General features: G+C 55.6%; 2 protein-coding genes across 6 annotated transcripts in view; one reads left to right on the top strand and one right to left on the bottom strand.

Moving 5' to 3' along the window:
- Nucleotides 1–18,490, top strand: part of LOC121106918 (class I histocompatibility antigen, F10 alpha chain-like) — a 58,142-nt gene that overhangs the window by 5,353 nt on the left and 34,299 nt on the right. For 2 of the 5 annotated variants that reach the window (XM_046901521.1, XM_046901519.1), the window contains 6 exons: nt 1,112–1,372; nt 1,618–1,893; nt 1,989–2,261; nt 2,342–2,443; nt 2,558–2,590; nt 2,748–3,893. The exons of 1 other annotated variant lie outside the window; for it this stretch is intronic. In XM_046901521.1, the coding sequence (XP_046757477.1) occupies nt 1,144–1,372; nt 1,618–1,893; nt 1,989–2,261; nt 2,342–2,443; nt 2,558–2,590; nt 2,748–2,941 (1,107 nt within the window). In that variant the 5' untranslated portion in view covers nt 1,112–1,143 and the 3' untranslated portion in view covers nt 2,942–3,893. Of the gene's footprint in view, nt 1–906; nt 986–1,111; nt 1,373–1,617; nt 1,894–1,988; nt 2,262–2,341; nt 2,444–2,557; nt 2,591–2,747; nt 3,894–18,490 lie in introns of those variants that run through there. 2 more of the 5 variants (XM_046901522.1, XM_046901520.1) reach the window with 2 other exon arrangements.
- Nucleotides 5,174–7,606, bottom strand: LOC121106439 (leukocyte receptor cluster member 9-like). The gene has a single exon (XM_040648851.2). It carries the CDS (start codon nt 7,473–7,475, stop codon nt 6,789–6,791), a length of 687 nt encoding a protein of 228 aa, XP_040504785.1. The 5' UTR covers nt 7,476–7,606; the 3' UTR covers nt 5,174–6,788.

Below are 18,490 nucleotides of genomic sequence, written 5' to 3'. Positions count from 1 at the left end.
ACTGATTGGGTGCAGATGGCTTTCCAAGGCTGTGTTTCTGCATTGGATATGGAAAAGGGGGACCTGGCCTGAAGAAGCGGAGCACCATGTCTGTATTCTGCAACTTGTCCTTAGAAACAGCTGGTGTGAAAAGGTAGAAATACCACAGATGTGAGTGGCATGCTTTGGAAATGGAGTTGCTGAATGCTGGGATTAATTCTCACTTGCACTTTTTAAAGGTTGCGAATAGTGTGGGTATTATTATGGGCTGGGAAGGATGCTGTAAGGCTGCTGTGTTACGATAAGAGAGCCTCAGCAGAAGAAAAGCAGAGATAACAAGCATGAGAGAAGCCAAGGCCTGCACACAGGGCGGGGTGTTCTCACTGTGTGGGAGGGAACGGATGGCTGCCCAGAGGGTCCTCCGTGTCGCTGTAGTACCTTCTTGGCTACCAAGAGAAGCCTGCGGGCCACCATGAGGGGGCTGTGAGGTACCACGGAGCCTCCCCTCGGTCTCCTCCTGTCTGGGCAGAACAACCCACAGAGCTGAGGTGCTGCTCGTAGCCGCTGCCCTCGGGATCATTCCCTGTTGGGTGGGGATCAATGGTGATCCCTCCCACCCTTGGGGTCTCGGTGCCTCTCTGCACCCAACCTATCCTTGCTGGGAGGAGCGTTCCGTGCCCCCCACACCGGTGGTGCTCCCATCGTGGCCCTCGACCGCGCTCTGGCGGACGGCTCCTTCCCTTCTTTCCGGGGTCGCCCCACGGAACCCTCGTCCCCTCCCGTCCTCCGAGCTTTCGCTGTCACTTTTGACAACCCTCGCGAGCGAGATCTGCCTGGCGCCCGGTGACGTCGCCCGCGCTCACGGACTCCATTGGCGGGTAGAGGGGGAGGCACCAATAAGGACGCGAAGCGGTTCCTGGGGTATCCGCGGAGCGTAACGGTGCGATGGGTCCGAGCCAGGTGGTGCTGGGGCTGCTGCTTGGAGCCCTGGGCATGGCGGCGTGCTGTGAGTACTGCAGGACCGGGCTGCCCCCGGCACCGGGACCCGCGGCTCCTCGCTCCCCGACGCCGGGGCTGCGTCCGCGGGACCCCCACCCGCGGCTCACCGCTCCGACGCCGTCTGTCCCCGCAGGGTCGCACTCCCTGCGCTACTTCCTGACCGGGATGACGGATCCCGTTCCCGGGATGCCGCAGTTCGTGATCGTCGGGTATGTGGACGGCGACCTGTTTGGTAAGTACGACAGTAAGAGCAGGAGTGCACAGCCCATCGTGGAGAAGCTGCCGCAGGAGGACCAGGAGCACTGGGACACGGAGACCCAGAAGGCCCGGGACGGCGAGCTGGATTTCTGCGGGTTCCTGGGCAGGCTGCCGGAACAGTACAACAAAAGTGGAGGTGAGTGTGGGGGAAGCTGCAGCGCGATGCGTCTGGGACAGGAGCTCTGTGTGCCGAGGGTGTCCGCCAGCCCCACTGAGGTCTGGCTGTGCCCCACGCCCAGCTGGGCTGGGCCGTCCATGTGTGGTGGCACTGTCCCTGGGCTGCCCTGCTCCTGCGCCCACCCACCCCACCCCAGCCCCATGGCACTCACGGTGCCCCACAGCCCAAGGAGCCCCTCACCTCTCACCCTGGCTGTGCCTCAGGGTCTCACACACTGCAGATGATGTTTGGCTGTGACATCCTGGAGGACGGCAGCATCCGAGGGTATGATCAGTATGCATTTGATGGGCGGGACCACATTGCCTTTGATATGGACACGATGACGTTCACCGCGGCAGACCCGGTGGCAGAAATCACCAAGAGGAGATGGGAGGAGGAAGGGACGTATGCTGAGAGATGGAAGCATGAGCTGGGGACTGTCTGTGTTCAGAAATTGAGGAGATACCTGGAGCATGGGAAGGCGGCACTGAAAAGGAGAGGTGAGGATGGGAGGGGGACTTGGGGCTGGGCTGGGTGTGGGGCAGGGGCTCAGTGTGGGGTGCTCAGCCCGGCCCACAACATCACCCACCTGCAGTGCAGCCCGAGGTGCGAGTGTGGGGGAAGGAGGCCGACGGGATCCTGACCTTGTCCTGCCACGCTCACGGCTTCTACCCGTGGCCCATCAGCATCAGCTGGATGAAGGACGGCATGGTCCGGGACCAGGAGACCCACTGGGGGGGCGTCGTGCCCAACAGCGATGGCACCTACCACGCCTCGGCTGCCATTGATGTGCTGCCGGAGGATGGGGACAAGTACCGGTGCCGCGTGGAGCACGCCAGCCTGCCCCAGCCTGGCCTCTTCCCATGGGGTAAGCTGGCAGCGTGGGGCACATGGGGTTGGGATTCGGAGGCCGCCCCTTCCTTTCCTGACAACGGTGCTCTCCCCCAGAGCCGCAGCCCAACCTAATCCCCATTGTGGCCGGGGCGGTCGTCGCCATCGTGGCTGTCATCGCTGCTGTTGTTGGTTTGGTGGTGTGGAAGAGCAAGTCAGGTAAAAGCAGAGAGCTGGGGGGAGATAGCAGGAACTGCAGGTGGGGCCTGAACCCCCTTGGGAATGCCCATGGTCAGACATGAGCCCAATGCTGACACTTCTTTCTGTCTGCAGGGAAGGAGAAGAAGTGTTATGAAGCAGCGCCAGGTGAGTGCCAAGGGCAGAACTGTCCCCTGCCAGTGCTTGGGGTCAGGGCACTCTGGGGCCCCTCGTTGCTTTGGGGTAATAGTGCTAGTGGTGGCATGATGTTCCATGCCCCACAGCGAGCACAGAGCCAGGGCTCACTGCTCTCCCTCCCTTGCAGGCCACGACGGAGAATCCAGCAGCTCGGCCACAAGTACAGTGTGGAACTGGGGCTCAGGAGGGGTCCCTGCGGTTGGAGCGATCCCACTTCCCTGCACTCCCCCATTGGACCCGCGTCCGGGGCAATATTGGGCCCAGCCCTCCCTCCTGAACCCTCAGGGTGGTGAGTCAGGATGGGGATGTGGCCCCACGTGACACCATCTCTTCTCACCCCCACAGGAATTGAACCTTCCATCTGAGTGCTGTGCTGCAGTAGCCAGCCTTGCATGCACGTGTTTGGAGTCTGTGGGTGTGTGTATCTCCGTTTGCTCGACTCCTGCATCTCCTCGGGCTGACGCAGTGTGTGCTCCTCTGCTCCACTCTGTGCGTTATTTCCTGGGGATGACCCATTGAAATGTCCACCTCGTGAGCAGAGGTGGACCTCTGGGCAGAGCGCTGTGCATCGTTTTGGAGAAGATACCATTGCAGACACACAGGGAGGAGAGCGCCGGGTTCCGGGCTCAGGGGACGGGCAGAGGCTCTGGAAGAGGCCGAGCAGAAAAGAGTGTTCCAAACAGTCCGTAGAAGTGCAAAAGAGACCCGAACAGTAATGGGATGCGGAGTGGGTGAAGCAGGTGGATTTGTGAAGGTGAGGCAGCCATTTCCTTCAGTCCTCAGACGCCGACCTGAGACCCCAGGCTGATTGCTGGGACGTTCAGAACAAGGACTCAGCTCCACCACATGTGGCAGCTGAGGAACACAGGAAAGCAAAGGTGCATAGGAACATAGGAGGCGCCCCACAACTGGAGGAACAGCCGTGACGTCGCTGGGTACAAGGGCAGTGAGTGCATCTTCATCTCTCTCCTCTCTCTTTCTCCTCCTCTCTTTCTTTCCAAGCCCTATCTGAATGTAACACGAGGCACAGCACCATAGCTTCTTGCTAACTGGGTACATCATTGTGATCGTTCATATATCAAATCTGACCGGAGTTACAGCAGCAAACTGGGCATCCTTCAACCGAAGCTCAGCCCCCCACAACCCACCTGACAGCCAAGAACAAGTTGGAGCAGAAGGGGAGTTGTTTTCTGCCAAATTTCTTTGCGCTCTTCGTGTGATGCCCTTCAAGTCAAATAAACCCCAGCACTGTGGATTGCTGGTTTGCAGCTCAGCCTGCATGGTGTCTGATTTGGGGTGGGGGGAATCGCGTCCCGTTCAGCAGCTCAGGGCCTGGATGGGGCCCCGTGGTGGGTATCCACTGCTCTGCTCTCACCCATCAGGCTGCCGCGTGCATTGTCAGAAGGGTTCCCCAAGTCAGACATCGCCTGTCCTCGCTGAATCTGTGCTGATGGTTTCCTCCCCCTTCATGTGCCTGAGAATGGTGCCTGGGATGAGCTGCTCCAGTGCCTTGGCAGGCCCCACGGTGAAGCCCTTTGCTCCCTGGGCCCTTCGTGGAGCTCGGGGTGACGTTTGCAGCTTCCAGGACCGTCTCCCAGTAACACCGCTCAGGGATGATGAAGGCCTCGCTGTGAGGGTGCCAGCTCCCAGCATCCACGGCTGCATCTCCTCAGGGCCCTCTGCGTGACCCAGTGCTGTTCAGCCATGGGAGCACATCCTTTGCTGCACCCTTCCCTTCTCCTCCAGCTCTCCCAGGCTCTGGGATTCTATGATCCTATGATTCCCGAAGGGCAGCCTTGCTGCTTACCACCGAGCTGATGAAGGCGTTTGGTACCTCAGCCTCTTTCGTGTCCCATGTCAGCAAGACATCCATGTTTCCCTCAGCCCTTCTTTTGCCCCCTATGTACAAACAGAAGTCTTTGCTACCCCCGCCCAGGTTCAATTCCAGCTGAGCTCTGGCTCTGCTGACGTTATCTCTGCACGTCTGACACAGTCTCCATGTGCTCCCCATCTTCCCTGTCCCCGCGGGGCCTCGGTGCGCTTCCTTTCTGTGCTGGGGCTTGGCCAGGAGCTCCTTGTCCCCAATCGTGGCCATTTTTGACCAATTCCGTTGGGTTTTTGAGCTCTGAGCAGCTCCTCGAGCACCAACCTGCTCCTTTGGGCCCCTCCTTCCTCCTGGCCATTAACACACAGGTCCAGGTAGATCCACGAGGAGGCTGCAGTCTGCTCTCCCCAAATACGGGTTTGGGAGCTCCTAAGGATCCTGAACTCTGCCTTCTCACAGCCAATGGTTCTGGATCTGTATGGCAGCGCGCAGAGTGCACAGCCAGCTCCGAACCGCCGAGTTTGGGAGCTCAGAGCTCAGCCTCTGCAGGGACCGCCGTGGGTCAGTGCTATGGGAGAGGTTCTCCATCCACCCACCTTATCCACCTGTGCCTAACATCTCTTCGTTCCTCGCTTTCTCCTTTCCTGTTCATATGAGGTTGGTCAATGAGGAGCAGTCTCCTGCTTTGTCAGTGCCCACGGCTGTCAAACAACAAGAACAAGTTTGGATCGGAGTGCGTTTTTTTCCCCTTTATTTCTCCTGCTGAGATCTCCATCTACACAAAGAGCTGGCATTTGCCAAGGGGATGTCTGTAAGCTTTGCTCCGATGTGCTCTTCTCTTTGAGTTACCCCTGAGCTGTTGGATTGGGTGCAGCCAGGTTCCGGGCACTGCACCTTCTGCAGTTCTGCTCACCGTGCACATGGGGAGGACAAGAAGTCTCACCCCAATAAATCTGCAGGAACTGATCCTATTTAGGAAAGTCATCTTTGTGCCATCACATCTTCTCTATTAGATCCTCTTCTCTGCTTTTCTTCTATTCCGTCCACATTTCCTGCCCTTAATTGCACCCCACTTCTCCCACCATACACCGACTTTGCCATATTCAGCACTTCTCCCATTGCTTTACCTTTCCCTCCTGGAAGGAGGCCCCGCTCCCCACACTGCCCCCACCCACACAGACGCTTTTTAACCGATTCTCCCTTTATTTGGGACAGAACAATGAGGAAACAAAATCCCATGCGACGCTGGGATCACCTATTCACTATTGCTTTGGTGAGGGGTCCTCTTCAGTGCTGGATGTTGGGATACAGAAGGGACCCCCATGTCCATAACCCCATGGCCAAGAGGACCCAGTGTCCATGTATTCATGTCTTCGTCCCCAGCACCAAAGGGTTTGGGGGGCCATTTCTTGGGTACTGAATGTACCCCCAAGGACAGAGGGGACCCTGTGTCCATGTTTCTATAGTGTTGTCCCAGTGCTCAGGGGGCTTCGGCATCACCTTTGGGGTACAGAAGGGACCCCCACATCCCTACAGCCAGGGGACCTATGTGTCCACGGCCCCAGTGCCAAGGGGACCTCTGTGTCACCACTGGGGGACAGAATGGGTCCAGGTGTTATGTCCCCATATTGTTGTTCCCCGGAGGCAAGGAGACCTCACTGTCACTCTCTTCGGGGTACAGAAAGGATGCCCCATGCATCCTCATCCCTCTGACAAAAGGACCCCGGAGGCCTTGTCCAGGTGCCCCTATCCTCAGTGCTGAGGGGTCCCCAGTGTCACTTTCGGTGCATTAGAAGGGCCCCCTATGTCCACATCCCTGATGCCAAAGGGACATCATTGTCACTTCTCTGGATCTCACTGTCACCACGGATCTCACTGTCACCACGGGTCTACAGAATGGGGTGAGGCCTTCACATTCCCATAGTGTTGTCCCAGTGCTAAATGGAGGTGGCAGGTTTAGGGTACAGAAGGGCCCCTCATGTCCACATCCCCCATCTCCATGACCCCACGGCCAAGATGACCCAATGTCCACACCCCCACGTAGTCCTCGTCCCAGTGCCAAGGGGATTTTGGTGCCATTTTTGGGGTACAGAAGCGCCCCCCATGTCCTTGTAGCCACATCCACAGTGCCACCTCACTTGGGATCCACGTCCCCACGGGCACAGGGACCTCCGTGTCACCTTCTGCGAGGTACACAAGGGACCCTCGTGCCCACGTCACAGCAGCCAAGGGCTCCAGGTGTCCGCATGCCCACATCCCCAGTGCGGAGGGGACCTCACCGTCACCTTCAGGGTACAGAAGGGCCCCCGACGGCGCTCTGCGGGTTCGTCCCACCCCCTCCACTCACTCCCCACAGCCCTCCCCCAGCTCCTCCAGCACCTCCCGCATGGTCCCCATCCCCCCCCCCGACCCGAACACGCGATCGATGCGGTTCTCCCGGTCCCACACGCAGCACCCACGGTAACGGATGCGCACGATGCGGTGTTCGGGCACCGCCAGGTCCGCGGGCCCCGCGTCGCACAGCGGCCCCGTGAAGAACTCCGGCAGCGGCCGCTCCACGACGCCCACGAAGCGGTCGCGGTACTCCACGGTGGCGGCCTCGGGGTCCACTCGTGGGTCCCAGCGGAGGCGGCTGACGACGGCGGCGGCGCGGCGCAGCGGCGGCTTCTTCCCCGCCGCTCCCGGTTCCTCCCGGTTCGGTTCCGGTTTCGGTTCCGGGACGGCGCTCGGACTCTGCCCCGGGTGCGGATGGCGGCAGCGCGGCCCGAAACGGCAGCGGCCCTCCAGGAACCAACGGCACGGGGCGGGCGCCGGGGCCGGAACCGCTTCCGCGGGGCCGGGCCGCTGATCCGGGTCCGGGTCCGGGTCCTCGGGACCGCGATTCGGCTCGGAGTCCGCTTCCACGGATCCGGGGCCCGCGCCCGCAGCTCCGAGCCGCGGCTTCGGGCCGGGGTTCGGGTCTGGTTCCGCGAGTCCGGAGCGCGGTTCCGGTTCCGACTGCGGGGCTCCGGGACGCGGGTCCGGGTCCATGGGCCCGCGGTGCGGGTCCGGGTGTGGCAGCGGGCCCGTGAGTCCGGGGGCCGGAACTGGGTCCGGATCCGAGGGACCGCGGTGCGGGTCCGTTCCGTGGGTGCGGGAGCGGCACCGGGCGCGGGGCGGGCAAAGAGCGAAGGGGGGCGGGGCCAGGACGAAAAGGGGGCGGGGCCACGGCACGAAAGGGGCGTGGTTAGAGGAAACGGGCGTGGCTGGATTAGGGCAGGCGAATGGTGGGGCGTGGCTCAAGCGATAGGGGCGTGGTCAGGAATGTTTGGGGGCGTGGCCAAGGGCGGGGGCGTGGTTTAACCAATAAGGCGATTAGGGGGCGTGGCTAAAGAGCTGCATTGGTGCCTATGGGCGTCTGGTTATGCAGTCTTATTTTGGTTATACATATATTAACACATTGGTACTCACCCCACGATGGCTCCTCTGCACCATTTATTGCCCTTTTCACCTCAAATTTTCTACAGTGCACCAGGCCCACTGCCAATATCTCATTTTTAGTTATGTTTTGTTCCTTCCCTCCTCCTTTCCTGCCTTCCCTCCCTCTTTTCTCCCTTCCTTTCTTCCTTAACTCCTTCCATCCTCCCTCTCTGCTTCCTTCCCCCCCTTCCTTCCTTGCTCTTCCTTCCTTCCTTTCGCCCTTCCATCCCCTGCCCTCCCAGTGCCATCCCCACACCATGACTCCGAGCTCACCTGAGGGCCGTGTGCCAGTGGTCAGTCGTGCTCCCAGTGCCACCAGTGCCACCAGCACGGCCCCAGCCACCAGGACATGGCCGCTCCCCATGGCTGCTGCCAGAGGAGGACGAAGGGTGCGGGCCGCCCGCGCCGCTGCTCTGGAGCAGTGAGTGCCTGGGCTGGGCGGCATCACCCATCTCCAGGCAGATACACGCAGTATCTGCAGATCTCCATTGCGGGTACCTCAATCAGCCCTGCCATCACAGTGCTATGCTGCGTGGCATCTGTCTGTCTGTCTTCTCCGAGGAATGCTCGGTGCTGCTGCTCTGCCTGGGAACAGCCGTGTCGCTCACAGGGCTCCACGCAATGCCTGAGCCCCACGGATGGCCCCGTGGTCCCTCCATGACATTGCCATGGTCATCCAGGGGTTACCCCATGGCTTCGCCATACTCACGCCGTGGTCACCCCTTTATTACCCCACTCTCTGGCTCTGAGGCAGGTGCAGGAGTGGAGCTGAATGGGGAAAACACTGCAGACTGGGCTCAGCTGATCATAGAATCATAGAATCATAGGATCATAGGATCATAGAATCATGGAATCATAGAATCATGGAATCATAGAACCATAGAACCATAGAATCATGGAATCATGGAATCATAGAATCATAGAATCATAGAATCATGGAATCATAGAATCATAGAATCATAGAACCATAGAACCATAGAATCATAGAATCATGGAATCATAGAATCATAGAACCATAGAACCATAGAACCATAGAATCATAGAATCATGGAATCATAGAATCATAGAACCATAGAACCATAGAATCATGGAATCATAGAATCATAGAATCATAGAACCATAGAACCATAGAATCATGGAATCATAGAATCATAGAACCATAGAACCATAGAATCATGGAATCATAGAATCATAGAACCATAGAATCATAGAATCGCTAAGGTTGGAAAAGACCCCCAGGATCATCCAGCCCAACCATTCGCCCTTCATCAATGGTTCCTGCTAAACCACGTCCCTTAACACAACATCCAAACGCTCTTTGAACACCAGCAGGGTCGGTGACTCCACCACCTCTCTGGGCAGCCCATTGCAGCGCCTCAGGAATCACTCCTCCCCCATCCCATCCCTTCCCTCCCCCTCCATTCCTTTCTATTCCACTTCAATCCATTCGATTCCACTTCATTTCACTTCATTCCATTCCCTTTCATTCAACCCGTCTCCACTCCACTCACCTCCACTCACACCATAACATCTCATTGCATTGCGTTGCATCGCACTGTGTTGCATTGCACTGCATTTCATTGCATTGCGTTTCTCTCCCCTCCCCTGTATTTGATGGGGGGCAAGTGTCAGAGGGAGCCCTGTGGGGCAGAGCTCTGTCTGGAGACATGTGATACCGCCCAGCCCCACTGCTCTCTGCTCCCTGCCAGTTGTCTGAGGGATACGCTCAGTTGCTTCCTGTACCACTCTCCAGGCTCTTCCCATCCTTCTTCATCTGTGGTCACTCCATGGTCATCCATATGTCACCGCATGGTCAATTCATGGTCACCCAATATTCTGCTCATAGTCCTTTCAGGGTCACCCCACGTTTTCCCCATAGTTCCTTCATAGTAACTTCATGGTCACACAATGGTCGCACTGTGGTTATCCCAAGATACCTCCATAATCACCTCTATGTCCCCCCATTCTGACCCCACGTTCCCCCATCCTGAGGTCCCACTGTGATCACTTCACGTTCTCCCCGTGGTCCCTTTTGATCACCCTGTGGTCACTTCTGGTTGCCCTCATGGACCTCCCAGACCTCCAAGCGCAGGGCCACAAATGCCACAGTGGCACGGGTCAGCACTGGGGTCGGGCTGTCCCCAAGCACCTTTCCTCTGACCAAGCACCCCAAGGACAGGTCCCACAGAAGGGGATGTGTGGGTCAGGATGGGGACGTGGGGCACATGGGATGCTGCCTCCTCATCACAGCGGGCTCCTCTGGCTACGGGCACCATTCATCTGCATGACCTTGGCAATGAGGACGGTGCCTGTGACGATGCCGGCCATGGCCATGGTCAGGCCCAAGGCTCACACCATAGTCTCAGTGCTCTCGCAGGTAAGCAGGAGCAGCTGGGGCTCCGAAGTGCAAGGGATCACAAGGTGACCACTGAGTTACCATGAGGTGACCGTTGGGAACCATGGAGATAATATGGGGGGAGATGGGGTTTGATTGAGTGACAAAGAAGAGGCTATGGGATGGCCATAGGGTAGTTGTGGAGAGACACTTGAAGGAGTGACATCCCATCTCTCACTTGTGGAGAGACATCCAGGGAAATGCCCAGACATGTCTGCATACACACAGACAGAACTGGTAAAAAGAGGAGATTTTGGTTCAGGCAGTCCATTCCACCCACTGCCTCGAACCTCCTCCTAATGATAAGGCAAGTAGCTGCACAAGGTGGATCATCTCTTACAACAGGTAGCTGAGCTGCAAAAAGCAGTTAAAAGGCCTTGTGGTATTGGACAGAGGTAGATGGGTGGTTTAACAATACTACTGCAACCATAGACAACAGCGAGGAGGCACCCTGGTCCCTGGTGACTCCCAAAAGCAGAGCTCCACTTCAGGCCTCACCCTGCAGCTTGGAACAAGCAGGGATCTCCTCTAGAGATACCTGCACCTCGGCTGCCTTTTCTTCTCTGACGTGTCTGGTGGGACAGCTCTCACGATTGGAATGCTGACATTTGTTGGAAGGACAGCCCAGCAAGGTGAGGCAATGGAGTTCGTAGAATCATTAATGTTGGAAAAGATGCTCTACGGTCTAGGGCAATCACCCACCAAAACACATCACCAAATACTACATCTATCCTTTCCTTAAACATCTCCAGACACGGTGACTTCACCACTTCTTATCTCCCAAGGGAAGAGGCCAAATCCCACCTCACCACAACTTCCTTTCAGGGAGTTGCAGACAGCAACGAGGTCTCCCCTCATTCTCTTCTTCTCCACACGCAACACTTCCCGTTCCCTCAGCTGCTCTCCATAAGATTTACACTACAGACCTCACGGCTCCATTGCCCTTCTCTGGACCCATTCCAGGCCCTCAGCATCCTTACTGTTGTGAGCGGCCCAACACTGAACACAGCACTTGAGGTGCGGCCTCAGCAGTGCTGAGTACAGAGGGACGATCACCTCCTGCTCCTGCTGGCTGCGCTATTGCTGATACAAGCCAGGATGCCATAGGCCTTTTGTCCTCCTGGGCACACCGGGAGTTAAAGAGTTAATGCTCCAGTTCCATGGACCGTGGATAGATCTGAGTGTCCTCTTCTCAGAAGGGAAGAACTACATTCTACATACCCCAGCGGACTTTGTGTTATTCTGTTTCCATTTGCTGTTCAGACGTAAAGATAAAACTGTTTGCACATCATGAGACGTTCCCTTCTTTCTCTTCTGCTTGGCCTGGCTTGATGTCTCGTCTGCCTCAGCTTGAGAGTAAGGCGTTCTCCCTCCCCTTTTCCATATCTCCCTTTCCCTTTTCCCGGGGCCTGGGTCCGCAAGCACCAAACCGGGCCAAACCAGCCCGCAAACCATTGACAAACCCCCAGGTTTGTTTCCTCTGCTCAGCTTTCCAGCCTCTCTGCCCCCAGCCTGTAGCGATGCCTCGGGTTGTTGTGTCCAGAGTGCAGGACCTGGCACTTGGTCTTTGTGAACTTCAGCCCGATGGCCCCAGCCCATTGGACAGTCTGTCCAGGTCCCTCTGCAGGGCCTTCCTACCCTCAGGCAGATTGACACTTGCCCCTAACTTGGTGTCATCTGTAAACTTTCTGATGATGCACCCGATGCCCTCATCCAGATCGTCAATAGAGACATTAAACAGGGCAGGACCCAATACTGACCCCTGAGGCACACCAGTGGTGACCGGTCACCAGCTGCATTTATCTCCTTTCACCACCACTCTCTGGGCCTGGCCATTCAGACAGTTCTTTACCCAGCAAAGAGTGTACCCGTGCAATCCACGGGATGCCAGCTTCTCCAAGGGAATACAGTGGGAGACATTGTCAAAGGCTTTGCTGAAGTCAAGGAAGGCAATGACAACAGCCTTTCCATAATCCACCAGGCAGGTCACTCGATCACAGCAGGAGATCAGGTTGGTCAAGCAGGACCTGCCTTTCATGAACCCATGCTGGCGAAGCCTGATCCCATGCTCTGAGTTGCCCTTCCCTTCTTCCTCGGGACATAAACTCTCTTTTTCTCCCAGAGTCTCGGCAAAAGTTCCCTCATCAGCCAAAACGCTCTCCTTCTCCACTGGCTCATCCTGTGGTGCACTGGCATGGCCCCTTCCTGAACCTTTAAGAATTCCTTCTGGAGATGTGTCCAGCCTTCCTGGACACCTTTACCCTTCAGGAATGACTCCCAAGGGACCCTCCTGAGGTGGTTTAACCTGGCAGGTGGATCAGCACCACACAGCTGTTTGCTCACTCTCCCCTATTCCCAGTGTGATGGGGGAAACAATAACAAACAAAACAAAGTCGAACTGGAGGGTTGAGACAAAACTATTTACTAAGACAGAGAAAAGGATAATAATTACAACAAATGTATAAAACAAGCGATGCACAAGCAATTGCTCACTACTCCCAGAACAACGCCCAGCTAGCCCCCAAGCAGCGGGACTGAGCAAAATGAACTCCCACCCCCTTCAGAACTTCTCCTGCTTGATCTCATATGCCACGGAATATCCCTTTGGCCACTTTCAGTCAGCTGCCCTAGTTTTCTACCCTCCCAGCTGCATGGCTCCTTTGCTGCAAATGGCCTTGGCTCTGGACAGCACTGCTGAGCAGCACCTACAAACATCAGTGTGTTAGCAACATTGTTTTCCCCCTGGAACCAAAACATAACATCATGCCAGACACACTGAAGAAAACAGTTCAATCCCAGCTGAAACTCAGACAAAGCTGCTGATGGGCGGGGAGGTCTCGGTGTTGGGGCTCATCTGCCTGGCACTGTGGCCCTTCTACTCCTTGCGCAGTACAGAAGGTGAGCAATGAATGGGGCAGTGGAGGGTGTGCTGATGGCTATGACCACACTGACCTCATCTCACAGTGTATCAGGGCACCCCATGCTCACCACTCCAGGAAATGTCTGATTCCCCCAACCCTGTTGGTCTTCTTCCTCGCAACGGGGTTCCTCCCGGCCTCAATCACCTCTGCAGACCCCTGTTAGTCTCTCTCCGGCAGTTCCCTGCCTGTCATGTGCTGAGGAGCCCAGAACTGAACACAGTGGTCCAGATGTGGCCTCACCAGGGCAGAGCAGAAGGGGAGGATCACCTTCCTCAGTCTGATGGTCACACTCATTTAATGCACCCCAGGATTATCCAGGTCCTTCTCCTCAAACCTCCTTTCCAGAAAGTCAGCCCTAACCTGTACTGACAGCAATGACTGTGCTGTCTTTGAAGCGTTTTTCAGTAACTCTCACAATGACCTCCTCTGTGATTTCGCCAGGCACCAAAGGGAGACTGGCAGGCCTGGAATTGACAAGGTCTTCCTTCTTGTCCTGCCTGGAAACTCAGCTGTTTGCCAGCTTCCAGTCAACTGGGACATCTTGCAATTCCCACGATCCCTGGATAAACCCCATGGGCCATAGATTTACACACATGCAACTGGAGCAGCAAATCCCACCCACGTCCACAGCCCACTGGGAGTTTATCATCAGTGCAGTCGTGGGCCTGAGCCCAGAGCTCCAGGTGTCCCACCACCCATCTCCAGTGTTCAAGACAGACGTGAAAAAATAGTGCACTGTGTGACTCTGCTTGTTCTATGTCCCGATTTATGAGGTGATCAACCTCATCCAGTAATGAAGCGAAGTCATTCACGGTCCTCCTTTTGCTGGTCACACGAAGAAGCCCTTCCATTGTCTCCCACACTGCTGCCCAGCTTCAGCTCCAACTGAGTTTTGATAGCTCCCATCAGAATGGTAGACAGCATTTCTGTAGCTCCCCCATGTGGCCTGATCTGGTCGCCAGTGTCCGTTCACCTGCCTTTCCACCTAAACTCAGGAAGAAAAGCTGCTCAGATGAGCTGGACTTCGGCCCTGCTTCCTGACTCCCAACTGTTTGAAAACCTTCTCCGGTGCTCTTAAGAGATGGCTCTTACAAAGTGACCAGCACCCTGTGTTACAGCTGTTGTAACTTGACTTGGTAGCAGCAGTGAGATGCCACCAAACAGCAATTCTCCAAAAGGTAGTTTCCATCAGTGATAACCAGAGTAAGGAAGCGAACAGGAGGGGTTGGAGCTGTCCTGCAACCGAGGTCGGGTACCCAAACACGGACGGGGTTTGTATTTCCCTGCTCTCAGCCACACGCACCCTTCCCTGCTGGGCTCACAGTGTAGCTCCCGGTTAACACACGCTGGAACACATCTCGTTTCCAGGGAGCGCTCCCTGCCGGCTGCACCGCACCACCCGTCAGGGGAAGGAGTACGCTCTCTGGGGCACTCGCAGGCTCTGTCTCCTGCGAGGGTGTGCGGGTAGCTAAGGAGGCAGGAACTGAAAGTGAAGCTCCGCACCAACTCGGGGCACGATTGTGGACTGTCTCCTCTGTGGATGTGCTTGTGGGAGTTGAGTTTAGAACTGCTGCTAAAGCTCTTCCCACACTCACAGCACTGGTAGGGTCTCTCTCCTGTGTGGATTCGCTGGTGGACAATCAGGTAGGAAGAGGTTTTGAAGCTCTTCTCACATTCAGAGCACTGGTAGGGTCTCTCTCCTGTGCGGACACGCTGGTGGTAGCTGAAGCTGGAACTGCCGCAGGAGTGGCTATAAGTTGAGTAGCAGCAGCAGCCACTTTTGCCTCCACCCTCATAGTCTTAAGCGTATTAATCACGATTCGCCAGGTAGAACCGAGGCTGAAGCATGCTTCGTCTTGCCCTGAAGGACTCTGTCAAACATACAGTCCCCAATTTCACACTATTCTTCCACTACGAAAATGAGCGGAGGAGCCTTCAAGAACCTCTGTTCTGGAGCCCACGTTACTAGCTTAGCTAGGTCTTTGTCCTTCACTGTCTCCCCTCGCTTAGCGAGGATACTGAGAAGCAGTGTCAGTGCTGCTGCAAATTCCACATCCATGCTAGCAGCAAGTGGCGGAGGAGGAAGCTGCGCAATCTTCCTACCCGAGTGGCCGCCCATCCCGGCACACGGCACTCACCCCACCTCGGGTCTAATTCGACGTGTGTCCAGCACACAACGCTCTGAGCTGCCGCCTTCTCGGCATGGAGCTTACCCGCTGCATCCTTCCCCGCTCTCGTTGCCTTCCGTGTCAAACCGCTGTGGCAACTCTCGAGCATCCCGCTGCCTCCACGTCGAACCGCTGTGGCAACTTGTGCGGCTTTCCCGGGTCCCTGTTCGGGCGCCACTTCAAGGAAGGCGGCCTGAATGAATCCACGCGTCTTCACAGAAGTACTGGTGGAAACTCCTCTAATCCTTTATTGCCCGAATCAGCTCATACTTATACAGAAATACAGGGTACACACGGCAACTTATAATTGGTTAGCACACAGAAATCACGCGTCTTGCTTGCTAGCTATTGGTACAGCATTAAGCATCACATGTTTTTTTTCACTGTTCTTCGCATTCCACTGTCTTGATCTCCTCCCAGGCTAGCTACCCCCTTATCTTAACTGAAGCCTCAGTTTGTCTTCCTGCTTTGACAGCTTCAAGGTCTCACAGCCTGGGTTGTGCACATAGCACTCAAGCTCACAACTCCTTGCTCCCTGAGCCACTCTCCTACAGGCTATAGTTTGGAACGCGCATTCTCCAAAAGCCCACTACACCCGGAAAAGATTGTGTCTCCTTCTTACTAATGGGCGGAGACACGGCAGTGATTTTTGTCCATCACATCTGCTGGGATGTGAGGGCGCCCATCTTGCCACTTCCTACCTAGGAACCGACTCTCCTGGGCAGGTCTTTTCACTTTGCTTCGCTTGATAGCAAAACCAGCTTGCAGAAGGGTCTGGGTTATTTGCTCTCCTTTCTCAAAAGCGTTCTCTGCTGTATCGCCCCACACAACAATGCCATCAATGTACTGCAGGCGCTGAGGAGCACTGTCTGTTCCAGTACAGTTTGGATTAACCCATGGCAAATGGTTGGGCTGTGTTTCCACCCCTGGGGCAAACGGTTCCAAGTAGACTGAGCGCCCCTCCAGCTGAAGGCAAATTGCGGCCTGCATTCTGTGGCCAGAGGAATGGAAAAGAAGGCATTAGCAATGTCACTGGTGGCATACCACTTGGCTGCTTTTGACTCCAGTTCATATTGCAGTTCTAACATGTCCGGCACAGCAGCACTCAGTGGGGGTGCAACTTCATTCAGGCCACAGTAGTCTACTGTCACCCTCCGTTCTCCACTGGCTTTACGCACTGGCCATATGGGGCTGTTAAAAGGCGAGTGCGTTCTGCTGATCAGTTCTTGACTCTCTAGTTGACAAATCAACTTATGAATGGGGAGCAAGGAGTCCCTGTTGGTGCAGTGCTGCCGTCTGTGCACTGCTTTTGTGGCAATCGGTACCTGCTGCTCTTTTACTCGCAGCAATCCCACAACAGAAGGATCTTCTGTCAGGCCAGGCAAAACAGACAGCTGCTGAATGTTGTCTGTATCTACAGCAGCTATTCCAAAGGCCCATCGATACCCCTTGGGATCCTTGAAATGCCCCCTTCTGAGGGAATCGATACCCAGCGTGCATGGAGCCCCTGGGCCAGTCACAATAGGGTGTTTTTGCCAGCCTTTACCAGCGAGGCTTATTTCGGCCTCCAACACAGTCAGTTCTTGAGAGCCCCCAGTCACTCCAGAAATACGGATTGATTCTGTCCTTCCTGACTCGAGGGCATTGGAGTGGACTGTGCACCGGTATCCACCAGAGCCTTATATTTCTGTGGTTCTGATGTGCCATGCCATCGGATCCGCGCAGTCCAATAAACTCTGTTATCCCTCACCCTCCCTGACTGAGGGCAGGGCCCCTCTATTCATTACCTGTGGTAACTGGAGCAACTACACCGCTGGTTGATTAGTTCTGTAATTCTCTCACCCGTGCTCGCAGTACAGGAGTAGTGTGGTCATGCCACTTCCTCATGTCTTCTCTGTGGTCACTGAGGTAACGCCACAAGGCAATACGCAATGCAATCCTACAATGTTCCTCATTTGAGCAGGAAAGAATTTGCCTTCAGTAGCTGAGATTTTTGATGATGCGGGTGAGGAGAAGGGTCCATCCCCTTTAACTAAGTGGATTTTCCTTAGCTTGATCAGTTCTTTCATTAGGCCCCTTTGCTTATCCTGATCTTCATCAAACGTTTCTGATACTTCTACGGGCTCGTCACGATTAATCAATAGAGACACTTCAAGTGTCACACTACAAGTTCTTGTACTTCATCCAGTCTTTGCTCATTCTGAGATGGCTGAAATGGAAGCGTGTGTTGGGGGTAGATCTGGTGCTGTTCTTGTGAGTTTCTGCCATATATCAGGCATTGTTCTCACTCTCTGCGGATCATGACCTTGGCGTGGATCGTTAGGAGCAAAATTAGGGTCATACACCATTCCCACCACAGCTATTTCCCTCAAATACTGGATACCTTTTTCAGCTGTATCCCACTTCTTCATCACAGGCTTCAGACTGTCTCTGACGGGATGCCTTTCCCTGACGGCTACTAACATTCGTTCCCAGAGGGTGGTGGCTCCATCCAAACATCTACTAATCCCTCTGTCAATAGATGAGTCTTTGGCAATGCCTCCTAGTTGGCGGGCTTCGTTACCATCCAGAGACAAGCTACTGGCCCCGCCGTCCCAACAGCGAAGCAACCAGGTGACAAGGGTTTTGTTCGGATGCCGTGTAAACTCTTTCCTTGAGCCTTGGATTTCAGTCATCTTCAGAGGTCGGCAAACAGAAATAGAGACTTCCTCTTCATCACTCGCCTCTCCGTGTCCCTTGGTTTTTGCTTTTGCCTTTCGTGGCTCTGAGGAGGCCCCCTGGCCGGGATCTTCCTCTACCTCCTCCTCCGCAGCTGCTGCTTCTTTTTTCCATTCCAGACGCGTGGACACCCACTTCCATTTCTTGCCTTCCACAGGGGCAGCTGACACTGCTACTGGTGTCTCCTGTGACTGATCAGATTTGACTTGGAGATTTCCCCCTTTGGCTTCAACCTCTGCTTGGAAACTCTCTCTCTCCAGAATAGTATTACATAGAGCACGGTAAGCACAAGCCAAGCCCCAAATAAGCCGTACCTCCTTCGATCTATCTGAGCCACACCATCCCTGACTCAAATACTGGCTTCGTTTCCTGGGATCCCACAGG

Source organism: Gallus gallus, chromosome 16, assembly GCF_016699485.2.
Source record: "Gallus gallus isolate bGalGal1 chromosome 16, bGalGal1.mat.broiler.GRCg7b, whole genome shotgun sequence".
In the NCBI taxonomy this organism is placed as follows: Eukaryota; Metazoa; Chordata; class Aves; order Galliformes; family Phasianidae; genus Gallus; species Gallus gallus.
This window is presented reverse-complemented; position numbering and strand designations above follow the sequence as displayed.